Genomic DNA, 21461 nt, shown 5'->3' with positions numbered 1-21461 from the left:
GAGAGAGAGAGAGAGAGAGAGAGAGAGAGAGGAGGAGGAGGATATAAGATGAAAAAATACGTATGTGGCTGCATGCAAGCCATTTACAGTTTTTTTTCCTGTTCAGATAACTAATTATTTCTCTTCAAAAACTACTGTAATTTGTGATATAGAAGGATAGAAGAAATGGTTAAGAAGTAATGTCTTTAATATATATTCACAGTAGCAAAGATGAAGAAGTGACTGTAGTTCTTAAGGTATGCATTTGAGAATCCATGTCAACTGCACAAGTTTTTCTTGTTTTAGTCCATACTATCATCTCTGAAAGTTGTGTACCCTACAACCTTAGCAACAACAGTAGTGGTAAATATATTCCACTGTCAGAGACATCAGAACAATTTTCACTTATAACTTTCAACTCTGTCATTTCTAGACCACGTTCCCTTACCTCAAATTGCTACATTTACATTTCACCATTTGCATTTGTCAGGATCTCATCACTGTCATGTGAATACGAGATTGATACGGTTGCCATTTTAATGCCATGCCGGTTCTCAATTGCCCATATAACTTATGCCCAAAGAGGACAGATCTACTGTTCACTTGGCTGTGCAGGATTGTATAGCTATGTCATGTGTCTTGAGTCAAGAAGTAGGCTTTTTTCAAACAAGACTGAACTACTAAGCACGAGCAACTGTCAGCACAGTGACCATTGTTGTGGCTTCCTTTCATACAGCAGCACTATATTGTTGTGTGTTCTATCCCCGTCAGCTGACACGGTTAGGACACACAGTACTGTGCTTACACATTATGCGAAGTGGAAAGGTGTTTGTAAAACTGAAATAACACAAAGTACATCAATATTTGTGTGCAGTACCCTCAGAACGCAAAAGGAGGAGGATCAGTCATAACAAAACATGACAAGCTGTCAGTGCAGGTTGACAGACAGATGATCCTGCAAAACCATGTAACGTAAACTCACATTTTCAATAAACAAAACCCATTGATGATGGCACAGAGGTGCAAAAACATGTTTGGGTAACAAGAGAAAAAACAGTGTTTTTGCGTGAAAGGCAGAACCTACATGAAATAATATTTTTGACACTTAGTACATTTCTATCAGATAGCTCATTTTCCACTAGAACTGATGTATCATTGGCAAATAAAAATGAGTGAACATCAATAGCAAGTGGTAGAACGTGTACATAGAAGAGGAACAGTTAGGGATCAAATATTGAACCTTTTGGGATTCCTTGGGAAACTGTTTGGTAGTTTGTTTTTAATTGCTTGAATTTGTAGTTAATGTTACTTTTTTGTTTTCTGTCTGTTAAGTAAGAGTTGACCTACTGTAAAGCAGTATCCCAGATTCCATGTATCTGTAATTTGTGGAAACTGAAGGGGTGTTATTTGTAATAAGAAATTTTTGATTTTTTTTCTGCAATCTTTTCAGCAGAAAAGGGAGAGGACAGTTATTCTTCGTATCTTTTGTCCATCCTTTTTGTGGATAATGGTATTATGTCAGGGCATTACAGTACATTTGGAAAGATCCCTTTTCAAATGATTAGTTTATAATAATCAATAGTGGTTGTGATATGATACCATACACACCTTTGGTTATAGATGTGGGTGTATCATATCACCTAGTTAAGGCTTTGTTGTTTAAAAAAAGTATATCATTTTCAACATATCTTAGGACAATTTTTTTCACTTCCTTTAAAAAGTGTCCCAGTTCTGTTAGGAGCTTACGAAATTAGCCTTTCTTGATTGGCTGATCTTGCTACATTTAAGAAAAATCCATTGAAATATCTGGACATTTGGGTAGGGTTTACTACAATATAGCTTTCAAAATCTCTTGACTTTTAACATTGACTCCTAACCCTGGATAAAGAAATGATCAAAATACTTTTCTATAATTTATATTTTTGAAGATGAATGTTATTATTCCCCATTTTTTTAGCTGGTGGTACAAATTTTCTGAATACAGCTTTATAGTTGTTAACATACATAATAAAATCAGGGTTTCTATTTGGTTTTGGCTCATTGTAGACCTGCCTCTTCCTGGCCCTAGCGATTTTTATTCCTTTTGTAATCTATTTAAGATTATTGCTTACTTCCTTTTGCCAAGTTCTGGTCTACAGGCCAACATACAGGGTGTTTCAAAAATGACCGGTATATTTGAAACGGCAATAAAAACTAAACCAGCAGCGAAAGAAATACACCGTTTGTTGCAATATGCTTGGGACAACAGTACATTTTCAGGCGGACAAACTTTCGAAATTACAGTAGTTACAATTTTCAACAACAGATATGCCCTGCAAGTGATGTGAAAGATATAGAAGACAACACAGTCTGTGGGTGCGCCATTCTGTACGTCGTCTTTCTGCTGTAAGCATGTGCTGTTCACAACGTGCAAGTGTGCTGTGGACAACATGGTTTATTCCTTAGAACAGAGGATTTTTCTGGTGTTGGAATTCCACCGCCTAGAACACAGTGTTGTTGCAACAAGACGAAGTTTCCAATGGAGGTTTAATGTAACCAAAGGACCGAAAAGCGATACAATAAAGGATCTGTTTGAAAAATTTCAACGCCCTGGGAACGTGACGGATGAACGTGCTGGAAAGGTAGGGCGACTGCGTACGGCAACCACAGAGGGCAACGCGCAGCTAGTGCAGCAGGTGATCCAACAGCGGCCTCGGGTTTCCGTTCGCCGTGTTGCAGCTGCGGTCCAAATGACGCCAACGTCCACGTATCGTCTCATGCGCCAGAGTTTACACCTCTATCCATACAAAATTCAAACGCGGCAACCCCTCAGCGCCGCTACCATTGCTGCACGAGAGACATTTGCTAGCGATATAGTGCACAGGATTGATGACGGTGATATGCATGTGGGCAGCATTTGGTTTACTGACAAAGCTTATTTTTACCTGGACGGCTTCATCAGTAAACAGAACTGGCACATATGGGGAACCGAAAAGCCCCATGTTGCAGTCCCATCGTCCCTGCATCCTCAAAAAGTACTGGTCTGGACCGCCGTTTCTTCCAAAGGAATCATTGGCCCATTTTTCAGATCCGAAACGATTACTGCATCACGCTATCTGGACATTCTTCGTGAATTTGTGGCAGTACAAACTGCCTTAGACGACACTGCGAACACCTCGTGGTTTATGCAAGATGGTGCCCGGCCACATAGCACGGCCGACGTCTTTAATTTCCTGAATGAATATTTCGATGATCGTGTGATTGCTTTGGGCTATCCGAAACATACAGGAGGCGGCGTGGATTGGCCTCCCTATTCGCCAGACATGAACCCCTGTGACTTCTTTCTGTGGGGACACTTGAAAGACCAGGTGTACTGCCAGAATTCAGAAACAATTGAACAGCTGAAGCAGTACATCTCATCTGCATGTGAAGCCATTCCGCCAGACATGTTGTCAAAGGTTTCAGGTAATTTCATTCAGAGACTACGCCATATTGTTGCTACGCATGGTGGATATGTGGTAAGTATCGTACTATAGAGTTTCCCAGACCACAGCGCCATCTGTTGTTGATAATTGTAACTACTGTAATTTCGAAAGTTTGTCTGCCTGAAAATGTACTGTTGTCCCAAGCATATTGCAACAAACGGTGTATTTCTATCGCTGCTCGTTTAGTTTGTATTGCCGTTTCAAATATACCGGTCATTTTTGAAACACCCTGTACAACACTTAGTTTACTGCAGAAAACGTGTATTACTTTTGCAGAAATTTATTATTATATACATTTTGAGAGGCTTAAGCTTTCCACATTTAGGAGGTACATAAGCAGAGCTGAATGATTAGAAATCCCTAGATCTAAACACTTCTTATTTGCATTTTCAAACTGTTATTTGTAATAATACTATCAGTGCAGATCACTGATGTTATTTCGTAAGCCTAAGCTTTGTCTATCCTAACATTTCCTCAAATTGAAGGAAGGCTAGGACATATCATGTGCAATTGGACCATGATACTCCACTGTCAATTTCAAGCCACCCTTTAAAGGCTAGTTTTACTCAGACAAGAATCATTTGTCCAAGTAATTTGTGCATTAAAATGATAGCACCAATACCATTTTAATTTTTCTTCAGCCTGATCTGTTTATCTTGTCTAACATGATGAATGACTTTCTGGTATTTCCCTAACTCTTTTCTTGGCATTTCTCGCACTGTATGAAGCACTTTCAATTACAATTTTATGCACTGAATTGTGCAATAATTATTTTTCAGTAATCTGTTTTCCAAAATTGGGCATTGATAACTTTAAAGCCAGCATCAAGTCTCACTTGTATTCCGGGTAAAATGAGAACCTGTTACAAGTAGATGTCAGAATAATCCGTCAATCCAGGAAAATCATTTTTGGGCCATATATATGATAGAAGCCCCCTCTTCGCACACAGAATCACAGCCAGTGCTGTCACTATTTACTTGCCTCTAATGAAATGATGATAAGAAATCGACTTTCTGTAACCTTCATTTTTGTAGCATTTATTTCTGTAGTCTGCACAGTCAAAGATTTGAATATGATTGCAGGTTTTAAAAGAGCGAAAGTCCATTATAAGAAACATAAAGATTTGAGTGAGCCCACAGTAACAATTACTGAGCAGTCAACAATATCGGCAGGTAATGAACAAGGTACGTCACATTTGTATTTGAAAATATATTTAATAATTTTTTGGGTAATGTGCAAATAATGTGCACATGAACGAAAACTCTCATTATTAAAATTTGTTCATAATATTTATTAGTCAGTACAGTATGCATAAATGTGTGGTATTTCATCATACAATACGACTGGCAGTTCATATTCTGGTATATCTCTGTGTATTTTGCCTGATGATTTTTGTTATGTGGACTTGAGCCCATGGTCAAAGGTATGTTTTGGTGTCTTTCATATTGTCTTTTAATGCTAGAGACATAATCATCTGATGATCGCCAAAGATGAAAGACTGCATTGTATGATCATTATTTTTGTATTAAAGAATTATTAACTTCGTAATATTATGTGTGAAAATATCCTTACTGCTGATAGATTGCGCAAATGAAATGCATTTAGATGCATCATTTGTGTAATGTTCCAACAGCTATACTGTGAGGTGAAATGTAGGATAATGGATTAAGATACTTGAATGGACAATTAGTATTGCTGGTAGCTTGACAGAACTGCTGTAAGTGCTTCTTCAAAATAATGGAAAAATAGCTTTGTTGAAACTTATCAACCCAACGGATGCATAGAATGATTTACAGTACTTTCAAACTGTGGTGCCCAGCAATAGTGGTAGGACTGTGCCAGATGATTGGATTGAGGTTGAGTCTTTGAAATTGGCAAAGCCACAGCTACTCATAGATGGCTGATAGCTTTAGTCTTCTTAGGGACTATGAACAAAATTGTACATATGACCCAACGAGATAACAAGAAGTCTGAAAAGTTCACAAGAGTGCAAGTGCATCTTATGTCAAAGATAGCCAGTATCCAATATTTCAACAGACAGTCCTCCCCCCACCCTCCCCCTCCCCTGCTACCCTAGAAAATAGAAGGCAACTTCTGTAAGTGAGGCTGTGAATGCTACACAACTTAAACTAAGACCATAGAATGAAATACACATTAATCACTTACCAGTGACTAAAATCAGAGCTTACTGCAGCACATGTCTTTCTTATGGCAACAATTCATTGTGTAGCATAAAAAACAGTGCCAGCTCGTGCAAAATACAAAGAAAATCATATGTCTCTGTTTGCAAGGTCATGAACTAATTTTATCTCAGTTGATTCCATTAGAACATTATCTCATTGGTTTGAAGTAAAAGCAAAACTGTTATTGAAATATTGCAATCAGTGGTTAATAGCAAGGTAGCACTCTGGAACTGCAAGGTTTATAACAGTCCTCTTCTCTCCTCTTCTCCTTAACTGCCCCAGTAAGTGTGAAGCACATAATGTGCTATGATTGAAGCACACCAGCACTTTGTGGTGTGCACAATTCTTCTACATGACATAATTGCCATTTTTTATGTTAGTGATCAAAATTAACAGAAACCCACATGTCAATTTTTTGACAAAATTGAGTTACCTGTGTCTTTTGGCTTTTAACATATAAGCCAATCATTATGTAGAGAAATGCCATGTGTTCTGGCAGTTGCTGTGTTGTTTAGCAGCCATTGTATCACCTAAATGAAAGAGAAACACCACATGTACTAAAGATATGACCTTTCTCAAAATGCCATGTTGTCAGCAGTGTTTTAAACATAGAGAATAAGCTATATTCCCTCTTACTCTTTGGTTTATTTGATTTCTACTGTTATTGGTGCTAACATGTCATACAGTGACAATACTCCTGACAAATATCAGGAAATAATGATGAAAAGGAAGAATGTAGTTGGGTTTCTGAAGCATACAGCCATAAAAGGCAGACGAGTTAAAAATGAAGTGTATAATAATTGGAAAGAAGATAGAGTTCAACCAAAACATCATTGTTATGACTGCAGGTGAGCTCTAATCTGAAATTTAGTACCGATTCAAAATTAAGGTGTAATTATCCGTGCAGTTAAAGAGGAAACAGGAAGAGATTATACCATTGCAGGCCTTTCGTTTGATTTTATGCATAATGTGCAAATGCCTCATATACCAATATGAGACATGTTTTACTTCAGTCTGCTTTCAGAAAGTGTCTTTAATGTGCATGACATACGGAGTGGATGAGGCAGGTTTTACCTCTACCAAGAAAGAATAGCTCGAAGAAACCCTGATGAAATATCTTCATTTATTTTTGATTTGGACAACATGTCAAACACCTTCACTGGTTCTGTGATCCTTGTGGAGGCCAAAATAAAAACCATGCAATTGTGAGATTTTGTTGAATGCTTTTGGCATAGGGAAGATTTCAGTTAAGCACTCTTATCTTCTATGTTATAGAGATTTTAGCATAGTAAAAAGGAAAATTAGAAAGGTGAATAGGATGTATTTGCTGAAAGAATGTGCAGAATTAATAATGGAGTCCAGTACAAAGATGAAATTTGAAATGAAAATACTAAAAACAGAAGAGATACTAAATTTTAATGGTGACAAAAGTTGTGGCTACACAAAGAGATAAACAGCACTTTCATATAACACAAATCATACAGTTTTCAAACAATGGAAAATCCAGGATGGAATGTAACAATATTATGAGAAGGAAAGTTGCTACTCACAATATATCGAAGATGCTGAGCCACAGGTAAGCACAACAAAAAGAATTTCACACTTAATTCTTTAGGCCAGTAGCCTTTGTTAACATTACTCTCTCTCTCTCTCTCTCTCTCTCTCTCTCTCTCTCTCTCTCTCTCTATCTATCTATCTCTATCTCTCCCCCTCACACACACACTCCGCAACACACACACACACACACACACACACACACACACACACACACACACACACAACTGCAGTCTCAGGCAACTGAAACTACACTGCGAGCAGCAGTGCATGATGGGAGTGTGACAACTTGGTGAGGGGTAAGGAGGAGAAGGAGGAGGCTGGGGCGGGGAGGGGGAGGGATAGTATGGTGGATAGTGAAGTGCTGCAGGTTAGGCGGGTGGAGGGCATGGGAGAGATGGTGTAGATGATGGGAGGGGGGGGGGGGGGGGGAGTAGTGCAAAAGAGAGAAATAGAATGTTTCTCTTGTCACCTTACAAACTGCACTACATGCTCTACTTATGAGCTCCACTGTATTAACCGTCTCGGCCGTGCACAACAGACGGTTACAAGACCATGTTGATTGTTGGTACAGCATCTTGTGTTCCACATTACGCCCGCTGATATAATTAATCCTGCACTTTAAAATTGGTGACATTCCCTGCACCATTCCCCATATTTTTGCATGGTTGCTCCCACACCTTTCTGGTGCCATGCGATATTGTATCTCATCCTACGAACCTCTCCTCAGCCGTGACACTTTCTCTGTTCTATCCCAGTTGTGACTTCTTGCCAGTTTTAGTGATTTTTCACATTTCGCTTTTGTCGACTCCCGCAGATTTCATCTTGTTTCCCCCTTTTGCATCCATTTCATCCTTTTCGTATATTTTCACACGTATTTGGGTGTATTTTTGCGAAATTTGTTGGATGTTATTCTACATTATTTACTTAATTTTTTGCATTTTTCCACCACTGTGGATCCTTGCTCCTTCCAGGTGCATCAATACAGAAAAGTCTCCTTATTGCTAGCCAGATCCAAATCCCTCATACTGTTCCTGCATTGTTCCTTGGCTCATGGAATCGCCCCTAATCACCTTACCATCAAATTACCCATCTCTGGCTGCCACCCCTCCTCCCACAACTACCTCCACCTGTTCAAATTCCGCTAATTCTTAGCACTCACCAACATAGTCCTGCAAAACCTTATCAACCAAGCCCAAATCTCCTTGCAGTACCTTCTCTCCATCCACAATATTCTCCTGCTTTGCAATCCCAAATTCCTGTAATCCATAACACACATTGAATCGTTTGCCCTGCAGGACGTTAAGCAACATTGCCTCAAAAAGCTCTCCATCCTGCTCACTTTCTACTCCCACCTTGGAGTAGCACTGTCCACCACCTCTGCAACAACCTCCAAACCTCCCCCACACCCCCTCATAGCTGACAAACCCTGTCTCGCAGACCTACTACACTTACCCCACCCTCCAAAACTTCTTCTGATCACAACATAGAATCCAGAACCTAAACAGACCCACAACATAGTCATGAACCTTTCCTCCAGAAGCCTTGATGATGATGATGAGTCCCATACTTCTTTACAGAGCATAGGGGAGTGACGCGGGAGACCTGCGCCGCCTTACTAGGCAAGATCCTATTGGATGTGGTTTGCCATTGCCTTCCTCCAACCGTAATGGTGATAAATGATGATGCTGACACAATAACACACAGTCATCTCGAGGCAGGAAAAATCCCTGACCCCGGCGGGAATTGAATCCGGGACCCCGTGCTAGGGAAGCGAGAACACTACTGCGAGACCACGAGCTGTGGGCCCTGAAGCCTTAGTCCCACAGAAATATCGATCCTTTCCAAAGGCCTCACCTTTTGTCCCACTCCCAAATTCAGTCATGCAGGACTTGTTAAAGACCTTCTCTCCTTCTCCTAGTCCCAACAGTGAAAACGCTTTTTTGCCTCCAGCTGTACCAATCAGACTCAACCAAAGACCAATATTGAACCTTGCTGTTGTGATAGTGCCACGACATTTAACAGTGCCGCCACGACAGTACGCACAAATGGCGATAGAGGCGCTCCGCAAATCGGCTGAGCGCGGGAGCGCCACCTAGCTACGAATGGCGCCGGCCGCATGTCACGGCACGGCAGTCGAATACGAGAGACTGAGTTGTAATCATGTGATCAGCTATTGTTTCTAAGAGAGAGTGTGAATATCCACGCAATTATTGTGATTAAAGGTTATAACACTTTTTGGCGACGAGGTCGGGATATTTTCACTGCGTTGTGGATTTGCGTGTTCGTGACGGGGCAGACATGGAACAGCTTATGCAAGTGCTCATTGAACAACAAACACAGCTGACGGCTACTACTCAGGCTCAACAAACACAGCTGACGGCAGCGATTCAGGAGTTGTCGACGTCGCTTACTCATCGTCTGTCTCCCTCTTCTCCGCCTCCATTCCCTCCTTATGACGAGGCCGCTGAAGACTGGGAGGATTATGAGAAGCGTTTGCGGCAACACTTCTTGGCTTTCGGCGTTGTCGACGCTCCTATGTGTAAGTCGTTATTTCTATCTTGGATTTCCCCTCGAGTCTATCAGCTGCTATCTCAGTTAGCCCCTCTGCGGGAACCAGCCTCCCTGTCCTTCCAAGAAATGTGTGACTTATTGTCTGCCTATTATCGAAAAAACACCCACGTTGTTGCCGCCTGCGTGGCGTTCTACCAGTGTCGTAAACAGCCCCATCAATCTTACTGGGCTTGGGCGGCGGAACTACACGGTCTGAGTAGGAAATGTCAGTTTGTCACGGACACTCATCACGAGTCTTATGCTGATTCAATGGTTAGGGATGCTATTCTACGGCTTGCTCCTGATAAAGAAGTTCGGCAACGTGCCCTACAACTGCCAAACCCGTCGTTGTCGGAAGTTCTAAGCATCGCTCAATCCTTTGAAGTGTCTCACGCTGCTGGCGCGCAAATAGACGCGTGGTGTGATGTAGGCGCTGTACAGTCAACTCTCGGCAAGGACAATTTGCCTGTTGCACAGGAGAACGAAGATGTGGTGGCGGTTCATTCGCGTAAACAACGTCGCGTTGGGCCGCAATGCTCGCAGCGAAACCAGCAACCACAGAAGCCGGTTTGTTCCGCGCTTCCTTCTTGCCCCCGTTGTTTCGTACAGCACGACAGGGCAGCGTGTCCAAAACGTTGGGCCACGTGTAATTCATGTAGGAAAAAAGGCCACATTGCTTCTGTGTGTCAGTCCCATAAAGTTCCTGTCGACGAGGACGAGGCGTCGGACATGGATGTTCACTGTGTGCTTTCTCAAACAAATAAGTTGTTTGTTACTGTTCGTGTTCTGAATAAAGACATCCGCATGCAAGTGGACACTGGCTCTGCAGTAACTCTCATTAATTCTCGCACGTATTTGGCGTTGGGCTCCCCTCCTTTGTCTCCAGTTACGCGCAATCTGAGGACTTATAATCAGCAGAAAATTCCTATCATGGGCCAGTTTGATGCTTCCACTGCCTACAAGTCTGTTGTTCGGCCCCTCACGTTTTATGTGGTGGATCATGCGGGCACTGAAAACCTGTTCGGTTATGATGCTTTCCAGTTGTTCGGGTTCTCCATTGATGATGATGTGCACCTCATATCTGAGAACATTCCGTGTCAACAGCCGGATGGATTGTGTTGTGAATTTTCGTCCGTGTTCTCTGCTGGTATGGGTTGTGCCAAGGATTTTGCAGCCCACATTACTCTTAAACCTACGTCTCGCCCTAAGTTTTTCCGGGCACGCCCTATTCCGGTGGCGTTGCGTGCACCTGTCAAGGCTGAGCTAGACAGGTTAACAGCTTCAGGGATTCTCCTTCTGGTTACCTCCAGCGAATGGGCATCACCGATCGTGGTGGTTTCTAAACCAAATGGGAGTCTACGATTGTGTGGTGATTTTAAAGCCACTGTCAACACTCAGAGCCTCATTGACACTTATCCTCTTCCTCGTCCTGAGGTGTTATTTACCAAGCTCGCTGGGGGCCAGTTCTTTTCCAAACTTGACTTATCAGAGGCGTACCATCAGTTGCCGTTGGATGCTTCTTCCAAAGAATTTCTCGTCATCAACACTCCTTGTAGGTTGTATCAGTACCAGCGGTTACCATTTGGCATCGCTAGTGCGCCGGCCATTTTTCAGCGGTTTTTGGAACAGCTCACAGCTTCCGTTCCCGGCTGCATAAACTATCTGGATGACATTGTTGTCACGGGGGCCTCCACTGAGGAGCACCTTTGCAATTTACGTTCACTGTTTTGGGTTTTGTATTTGGCTGGGTTGAGGTGCAATCTGGACAAGTCACAGTTCTTCCAACCCTCCATTGAGTATCATGGTTTCCACTTGTCCCGTGAGGGTATACGCCCTCTCCGTCAGCACGTTGCGGCCATTAACGCTCTACCCCGGCCGTCTACGGTCAAAGAACTTCAGGCGTTTCTAGGCAAGATTGCTTATTATCACAAATTCATTCCATCCTCAGTGGCGGTAGCTTATCCTCTGCATCAGCTGTTACGCAAAAACGTCCCCTTCTGTTGGTCCGACGGGTGTGAGCAAGCTTTTGTCCGCCTGAAGGCTCATTTGCAGTCGGCGCCTTGTCTTGCCACATTCCGTCCGGGTCAGCACTTGGTTCTGGCGACTGACGCGTCACAGTATGGCCTAGGGGCTGTTCTCGCCCATGGGTATGAGGATGGGTCGGAACGACCCATCGCCTATGCTTCCAAGACTCTCAACGAGGCGCAACGGCGTTACTCTCAAATCGAAAAGGAGGCGCTCGCTATCATTTATGCTCTAAAAAAGTTCAGCGTTTTTTTGTATGGTTCTACACTCCTGGAAATGGAAAAAAGAACACATTGACACCGGTGTGTCAGACCCACCATACTTGCTCCGGACACTGCGAGAGGGCTGTACAAGCAATGATCACATGCACGGCACAGCGGACACACCAGGAACCGCGGTGTTGGCCGTCGAATGGCGCTAGCTGCGCAGCATTTGTGCACCGCCGCCGTCAGTGTCAGCCAGTTTGCCGTGGCATACGGAGCTCCATCGCAGTCTTTAACACTGGTAGCATGCCGTGACAGCGTGGACGTGAACTGTATGTGCAGTTGACGGACTTTGAGCGAGGGCGTATAGTGGGCATGCGGGAGGCCGGGTGGACGTTCCGCCGAATTGCTCAACACGTGGGGCGTGAGGTCTCCACAGTGCATCGATGTTGTCGCCAGTGGTCGGCGGAAGGTGCACGTGCCCATCGACCTGGGACCGGACCGCAGCGACGCACGGATGCACGCCAAGACCGTAGGATCCTACACAGTGCCGTAGGGGACCGCACCGCCACTTCCCACCAAATTAGGGACACTGGTGCTCCTGGGGTATCGGAGAGGACCATTCGCAACCGTCTCCATGAAGCTGGGCTACGGTCCCGCACACCGTTAGGCCGACTTCCGCTCACGCCCCAACATCGTGCAGCCCGCTTCCAGTGGTGTCGCGACAGGCGTGAATGGAGGGACGAATGGAGACGTGTCGTCTTCAGCGATGAGAGTCGCTTCTGCCTTGGTGCCAATGATGGTCGTATGCGTGTTTGGCGCCGTGCAGGTGAGCGCCACAATCAGGACTGCATACGACCGAGGCACACAGGGCCAACACCCGGCATCATGGTGTGGGGAGCGATCTCCTACACTGGCCGTACACCTCTGGTGATCGTCGAGGGGACACTGAATAGTGCACGGTACATCCAAACCGTCATCGAACCCATCGTTCTACCATTCCTATACCGGCAAGGGAACTTGCTGTTCCAACAGAACAATGCACGTCCACATGTATCCCGTGCCACCCAACGTGCTCTAGAAGGTGTAAGTCAACTACTCTGGCCAGCAAGATCTCCGGATCTGTCCCCCATTGAGTATGTTTGGGACTGGATGAAGCGTCGTCTCTTGCGGTCTGCACGTCCAGCACGAATGCTGGTCCAACTGAGGCGCCAGGTGGAAATGGCATGGCAAGCCGTTCCACAGGACTACATCCAGCATCTCTACGATCGTCTCCATGGGAGAATAGCAGCCTGCATTGCTGCGAAAGGTGGATATACTCTGTACTAGTGCCGACATTGTGCATGCTCTGTTGCCTGTGTCTATGTGCCTGTGGTTCTGTCAGTGTGATCACGTGATGTATCTGACCCCAGGAATGTGTCAATAAAGTTTCCCCTTCCTGGGACAATGAATTCACGGTGTTCTTATTTCAATTTCCAGGAGTGTAAGTTTCACCTCATCACCGACCACAAACCGCTGGTCTCTCTGTTCAGCCCCTCGGCATCACTTCCAGATAATGCAGCTCACCGCCTGCAACGTTGGGCCTTATACTTGTCTCGTTTTCATTATGAGATTCACTATCGCCCCACGGCCCAGCACGCCAACACTGATGCATTGTCGTGATTGCCGATGGGCCCCGACCCTGTTTTCGATCGTGATGAACTCCTCTGTTTCCACATTGATGAGGAAGAACGTCGTGCGGTCGAGGGCTTTCCACTTACAGGTTCGCAGGTCGCGTCAGCTACTGCACGGGACCCGGTCCTGTGTCGGGTGATCGGTTTTGTTCAACGAGGTAGGCTGGAAAGGACCAAGGGCCGGGCATCGGATCCCCTTCGCAACTACCATGCCTTGCGCCTTCGTCTGTCTGTTCGTGATGGTGTTGTTCTTCTGGCCATGGATGGCGCATCTCCACGGGTCGTGGTGCCAGCCTCTCTTCGCAAAGATGTTCTCAAACTGTTGCACGGAGGCCATTGGGGTATTTCTCGGACTAAGTCCCTGGCCCGCAGACACGTTTATTGGCCCGGTATTGATTCGGACATCGCCCATATGGTTGCTGCATGTGGCCAGTGTGCTCAACAACTGGCGGCACCTCGTACAATGTCCTCTCCGTGGCCTGATCCAGCTCAGCCATGGGAACGGGTGCACGCCGACTTTGCTGGCCCCTTCCTCGGTACTTATTGGCTACTGTTGATTGACGCCTTCTCAAAGTTTCCGTTTGTTGTTAGATGTCCGTCGCCCACCACTGCGGCAACGACACTGGCTTTGTCCAAAATCTTTGCGCTAGAAGGTTTTCCATCCACGATCGTCACGGACAATGGCCCTCAGTTCTCTTCACAGGCCTTCCGTGATTTTTGTACTGGACAAGGGATTCATCATGTTACCGCACCTCCCTTCCATCCGCAATCGAATGGGGAGGTCGAGTGCCTTGTCCGCACTTTCAAATGCCAGATGAAAAAATTCCTTTGTGATTTTTCCACAGATGACGCCCTGCTGCAATTTCTGAGTTCTTATCGCTTCACGCCTCTGGGTGATCGCAGCCCTGCTGAACTCTTGCATGGCCGCCAACCGCGCACTCTACTGCACCTGCTTCACCCTGTCAGGCCTTGTACTGTGTCCCCTAGTGCGGGAAAATACTCGGTGGGCGCCGACGTGTGGGCACGAGGGTATGGATCTCGCCCTAAATGGATTCCAGGGGTGGTCAAGGCTCTTCGCCGCCGCCGGCTTTGTGAAATCCGTACGGGCGACGGCACGGTTGTTCGCCATTACGACCATATACGCCCACGAGTGGTGGCCACGCTGTTGCCACCGCCCCATCCTTCGCCTCCACCAGCCCGAGACGCCAGTCCTGTCGCTGCTTCCGATCTACCATCCGTGTTGATGCAGCCGCTGTCGCTGCCGCTTCCAAGTACTCTCGAACCGACCCCAGTCGCGACGCCGCCTTCTCCGGGACCCATCTCGCTGGAGCACACTCCCAGGTCAATGACACCTATGGATGCTGCTCCGGAGTTTTCACCCCCCCCCCCACCCTTCCTCCCCCCTCACCCCTGCCCTCCACCTAACCTGCAGCTCTTCACTGTCTGCTATCCCCACCATACTATCCCTCCTCCTTACCCCCACCCAGTCGCCACTCCCATCATGCACTGGTGCTGCTGCTCACATTGTGGTTTCAGTTGCCTGAGACTACAGTCGTTTGTGTAAATTTCATTTACGTGAGTGTATTTGTGTGTGTATGTGTGTCTGTTGTTGACAAAGGCCATTGGCTGAAAGCTTTAAGTGTGAAAATATTTTTGTTGTGCCTATCTGCGACTCAGCATCTCCGCTATATGGTGAATAGAAACTTCCCTTCTCATGATTCATGGAGTTTTGCTATTCACATGAAAGTGTTGCTGTTGGTGTTGTTTTAGTTTGGTCATTCGTTGATGGAGTAGAAGAGCACACATTCTGGCTGACTGAGCCATCCGTAATTCCATCAAGAGCTTTAAATCAGGCTGATCAATATCATTGCCCATAAACGAGAAGAAAATACATGATATAAGGCAATTTCTACCATTCCCACCAATTCATCCAAAACTTCTACTCTGATATATGCAATTGTCCAAGATGTGTTAAAGAATGAATCATGCGCGGAGCTAATGCCAAAGAGAATGTAAAAAAAAGTAATTTGTTTGATTTTTGTCTCTATTAGTTATAAAGTATGAGTTAAAGTAATAATTTATGCTTACTTATTACAAAATATCAAGGAAGCCCACGAGTCTGCTACAGAAAGTTTAATTTAACATCAAGAAAATTTATCCAGACCATCTACATCGCATTGGTGTTCCACCATCTCCATTCCTTTTAACAAAAAAATAGGAAGAAAAATGGAATTGCAGCTTAATTTTAAGATCTGGAAGTTTTATGTATCTCCTGAAAAATTAAGTTTCTTGGATTTGTAGAGTTTCTCAATATTCCCATTCAATTGCTCTAATTCTACTATGTGAATACTGGACTGTAAACACAGAACACTGAGAATCCCTCTTTAAAGTGCTGTACCAACTGAGCTACCCAAGTGCGACTCACGCCCCATCCTCACAGCTTTACTTCTGCCAGTACCTCGTCTCCTACCTTCCAAACTTTACAGAAGCTCTCCTGCGAACCCTGCAGAACTAACACCCCTCAAAGAAAGGAAAACTGTGAGGACACGGCGTGATTCATGTTTTGGTAACTCAGTTGGTAGAGCACTTGCCCACAAAAGACAAAGGACCCGAGTTCGAGTCTCGGTCTGGCATACAGTTTTGATCTGCCAGGAAGTTTCATCATCACAGGTAAAATTTTTGCTAGAAGTAGGCACCCAGCTCTCTTGATTCTGTACTTGGTAGTTGCGTCATATGAAGTACAAGCTGACTCGGTCAAAGACTTTTGATACTAATATATACTGCTCTTCGCACAAAAGAACTAAATGAGCTAAAACCAGTCAGTTAATTGTTATAAAAGCACAAAAGTTCATGCACAGCCTACACCAGTCAAATCTTCCTAGACTACAATATGTACATTTCAGACAAAGCACTAGAGAAAGTACTTCTTTTTCCAATAAGGGAATATGTTTCCAAGTGATGATATGTGCATACATGATGCAGAGAAGACTTTTGAGTACCATATAGCTCATATTGGCCTCAGTAGACTATCACATTGTCTCTTCATAAACTAAGATTGTAAAGTGTACAACAAACTTATAATGTATCAAGGTGTTGCTATTTCTTCATTATTAAATAGCTGGTCACTATATTGTTGTAATATCAAAAAACTTTAGAGCTCCCACCAGAAAACCTTAAGAGCATTTCTGAATGTTGTAGGGGAGGGCCTCGTCACAATCACCAAACTTCTAAAAAGATCTCTTGTCAATGGCCTAGAAGTCATCATCATCCACCATTAGTGAAAATGGATGAAATATGTCCACCATGTGAATGAGAGCAGACTTTCCTGCCAAGTCTCTTACAGCAAAATTGTATGTAGAATGTCTGTGCCTTGAGGCCATACAACAGGAAGGCTGCAGACTCAAGCTTCATTCCTCTACATCCACCATAAAAAGATTGTTTACTATTTAGGATAAAGCATGCCTCACAGTGAAACAATTTCTGTTCAAAGACCTGGCCATGGAAAGAAAAATATCTGAAACTGCGGTCACAACTGTCAGAGGAACTGGACTAAGAACAGACACCACATCAAATATGCCTAAAATATCATAATCTTTTGGACAAAGCCCATGAATTTGATGTAATATATACATTAATTTCTTGATATGGTGTTCATGCTGGTCTAGCAGAGGGCTTAATAGTTTAGTGAAGTGGTCAGCTACATCATATATTACAGCACCCATTTTACTCATAATAGACTGAAGAGTAGTGGATAGTCTTCATGATCAGGTAGTACAGACATCTCAGAATCTTCCTTAATGCTAAATCATGAGCACAAATAATGCCACTGCTTGAAGGAACTGGAGAAATATTGTGTGAAAAATAGAATTGTTTAAGGTTACCGATAAGGCAAATGGTGAAAAACACCTGCGTTGTGAGGCAAAATTCCCTTTCTCAGAGCACATACATAGAAAATTTCCTCTTGTTTTGCAATGACATTAATCACTGAACACTGAGACCATGTTTTTTGGTGTTAATGGTGAAGAAGTTGTTCAAGTTCAACACTTACAAACTAGTGGTGTGAAAATATAGCCAGCTATATTGCTGGTTTTGACACTTTTAGAAACTATTACTTCACTGACAGAAAAATGACAAAACATGAGAGGAAAAAAACAGATACAGTTTCAAAATACAGTGCAATAAATATGTGTTGTGCTTAGAAACCATGTCTCCTTACTTTAACGTATAACAATTGAATTTACATTGCATCATTGGCATATGAATGTGTAAGATTACAACCCTTGCTCAATGCATTGCATAAGTTCCCATTTCCTTAGGAGTAGTATTATTTATAAACAATAGTTTGCAGTTGTATCTGTCTTACACTTGCAGGTCTTCCTTTTTCTGGAAACAATACCACTCTTCATCATGTTGAATCACAAAGCAAACACAAGATAGAAGACAGGCATCCACTGAAACAGTTCGCAGCACTTCATGTTAAACATTATAACCATGCAAAAAGAAATATCAAAGGATTATTTTGTGAGGTATGTTGCTTTTTCAAAAAATGATGTGCTGTATCTCAGAATGATTGTTGTGGTAAGAACAAGACGTAGCCTCATAATAGTAGTTGTAAATAACGTTAAAAGTAATTTTATCACAAAGTTGTGAATGCGAAGTACTTTGCAGTATCATTACTCATTATTCAAATTCCTCTATTAAACATATATTTTTGCTAAGACATTTAAGTTCTTTTATTCTGTTAATGTATAATTAAGTTCTGTAATAGTCTTAAGAGTAACAGATTACTCTTGGCAACTGTTCATAACAGTCTGAACCTCTTGAGTATATACAATTATTAATACTGTGGCCTTTTTATCTTAATCTTATAATGGAATCTTGCTAATTTGTACAATATCTTTCTCTCTTTTCAGCTTATTTTCCCAGCCGTTTTTGTGTTTTTGTCCCTGCTTTTTACATTTGTATTTCCTGACTTGACACAGCAACCAGCATTGGTTATTGATCCATGGGTTTACGGATTCCCAAATTATGTTTTTTTCTCCACTCAAAATTCCTCATATACATCACAAAGGCTTGAGAAAGAGCTTACTGGACCCATTGGAATGGGAACAAGATGCATCAGTAAATATAATGAAATGTAAGTTCATGTCTTGCATTTAAGTGTGTTTATTACAATCATCATAGTCATCATAATCATCATCATTATTATTATTATTATTATTATTATTATTATTATTATTATTATACTATATATGGTGCATATTTCATGCTGAATATGTGTTAGTAGTGAGTACATCCAGAAGAAACATATGACTGGTCTAAATTGTAGGAACATGTAGTTTCCTCCTTCATTTCAGTTTCTTGTCACAAAGACATAAGAACTGATTAAAAGATGCAAACATAAAAATATTATTTAGCAGAATAGGGGCCTTTACCAGGACAGTGCTGAAAGCTGAGTAAAATAAATCACATCCTGCAGAGATATGAGACCAAAACAAATGCTGTATGCACTCCCTAAATAATAATGTTATATTAAGGACCACTTCTAAGTTTAACTGTTTCAAATTCATTGCATTGTTGAACAGATCCCATTATCATTCTTCATCTTTTCATTTTCAGTGGAAACCATTGCACAGCTAGAAGCATTAATACGTCTTATGAGCATGATGTTATCTTAACACCAGTGAAAGAGCAATGCTCTTGCTCTGGTGGCACACCGCAGTGTGCAAAGACAAACAGGTGGCAAGAACTACCAAGTACAAAAGTAAGTTTTGTTATGATTATTTTTTCTGTATTTTTGAGTATTATGAGTGTCAAAGTGAAGAGAACCCTTATATGAGAAATTTTATTGTTTTATGCAGGTCAAAAACTGCTCATGAAAATAATTGCTAACCAAAAGTGTGGTAAAAATCACAGGGGAATACTCATAATTACAGTAAATGTGAAATGAAGCAGTTAATGCAGCGTGAATGCTTTATTTGTAGCATGTTAGCCAGAACTGGTTGGTGTTATCAGACTAGCAGAATGTCTCAACCAAGAGGCACCACCACTTCTTTCATTGTCTCAGACTGGATATCTTGACCTATTGACACTGCCATTACTATGCTTAAATGATATATCAGGCATGTACTGCAAACAAGGAGCAGCAGGACAGCCACTTAGTTAGCAGACTACATGCATTATCCACATAATAGTTTGTTATTTTAATTGATGTGTTTGGTAATTCTAATCAGTATTATTCTTTACATTACTTCTGTAAGAAAATTCAATTTTCAAGTTGTTCTAGTCATCAAAAGCTGCATAGTACACTGTAAACATTATCCTGGAAAGTTACTGAAATATTTGTGTCCAGATTCCAAAGAATTATCAATAACAGTCATAGCCATACATAATGGCAGGAGGAAAATATTTTCAGCTAGGCACTAAAGCTGGTATTATGTTGAAAAGTCATTTACTTTTTGACATTGTCTTCTATTGGTTAACTTTGGTCATTATTTTCTAGCAAGTACAGCCTTGAAGTACATTTCTGGAAGGTTTGCAATATTCCCAAGTACTGTTAACAGGCTTCATAATACAATTCAGTTTGTTTGTCTGATACAAATTTGGAAATAAGCGGAAGTCAGGTGGTGCCAAGTTGTGTGAATAGCATGGATGCTCAAACTACTTGTACGTGGGATGTATTTGGGCCATTTGATAAATCACTAGTTATTCATGGATTGTACCAGATGATGAACACTGCAGGAAGCTCAGTCCCCATATCCTAGATATGGGCTGGGTGAACCCATGGTTCCCAAGCTGGTGACTAGTGAGCATCACCAATCATCTGTAACTATAGACTTTGTGCATCCTTTAGCAAGCACCATGCAGCATTGCAGTGGAATGTAGAGTGTCACAGGGAACAAGGACCTTAACTGAACTGCCTGCACCATGAGGTCACTATGAACATCTATACAAAATTAAAAATAAACAAACAAATAAACCTCTATCTCAAGGTGTGCTATATCTTGATGGTGTTGATGACTGTTGAGCAGAAACCATCATTAGTAATTCAACCCCTGAGGTACTTGCCAAACTCCATTTGTATGAGGCTTACCCAAGCAAGAAAGGCTGTGTCATCTTTTATGTGCAAAATAGATTGCAGTGTAGCAGGAGCTCTGAAATCTCTTGAGAACGTAAAAATAGAATATTTCTGATGGAAATAGCTACCTCACACCAAGCTGAATGGATACAGGAAGCAAAGCTAAAATTGTGAGTGAACTGTACATAATCCTAAATTGTAGCAAGGGGGTCTTATCCTGCTGAGACATATTGCATAAAGATGTGATGGAAGAGTAAGGAGGTGTTGCTGTGACAGAAGTAAAAGTAAAATAAAAACCACTTTGTCTGACAACATTACAGCAGAGTTCATCTGCCTGAAAGTGAGACCATATGACCTAACCCAGTACACTGTTTCAAATGTCAGCACTGAGGGTACGCCAAGCATAGCAAGCATTGGGTGTACAACATGTGAAAAATGTGGCCAAGCTGCACATAAAATAGTTTACTTCTTCTATGCTATATGAACCGTAAAGAGAATGACGTTATTCACAGCTGTGACTGTTGAATATCATTGGATGAAGAGATAATTTACGTGATAAAAGAGAATACCTCTTTACCAATCTTTGTACCATCATTTGCTTCATTGACAAATAACAACTCACAGACAAATAACTCTTCAAGTTTGAAGTTCGTCCCTATATGCAAACAGACAGAAGTTGAACAAGTGTGTTTGCAATGATGAAGTAACTGCTGTATCCATCAGAGAAGTAAGCTATAGTGAAGAGACCT

General features: G+C 42.6%; 1 protein-coding gene across 3 annotated transcripts in view; it reads left to right on the top strand.

Annotated features, from left to right (window-relative positions):
• The window catches only part of LOC126336982 (ATP-binding cassette sub-family A member 7-like), a 585480-nt gene that overhangs the window by 308799 nt on the left and 255220 nt on the right, over positions 1 to 21461 (top strand). For all 3 annotated transcript variants that reach the window (XR_007565029.1, XM_050001219.1, XM_050001217.1), the window contains exons 28-31: positions 4526 to 4627; positions 18006 to 18160; positions 18548 to 18771; positions 19254 to 19398. Coding sequence is in view for 2 of the 3 variants with exons in the window: in XM_050001219.1 (XP_049857176.1) it covers positions 4526 to 4627; positions 18006 to 18160; positions 18548 to 18771; positions 19254 to 19398 (626 nt within the window). In the remaining variant the exon portion in view is untranslated. The remainder of the gene's footprint in view (positions 1 to 4525; positions 4628 to 18005; positions 18161 to 18547; positions 18772 to 19253; positions 19399 to 21461) is intronic.

The sequence above is a fragment of the Schistocerca gregaria genome, chromosome 2 (assembly GCF_023897955.1).
Source record: "Schistocerca gregaria isolate iqSchGreg1 chromosome 2, iqSchGreg1.2, whole genome shotgun sequence".
Lineage (NCBI taxonomy): Eukaryota > Metazoa > Arthropoda > Insecta > Orthoptera > Acrididae > Schistocerca > Schistocerca gregaria.
This window is presented reverse-complemented; position numbering and strand designations above follow the sequence as displayed.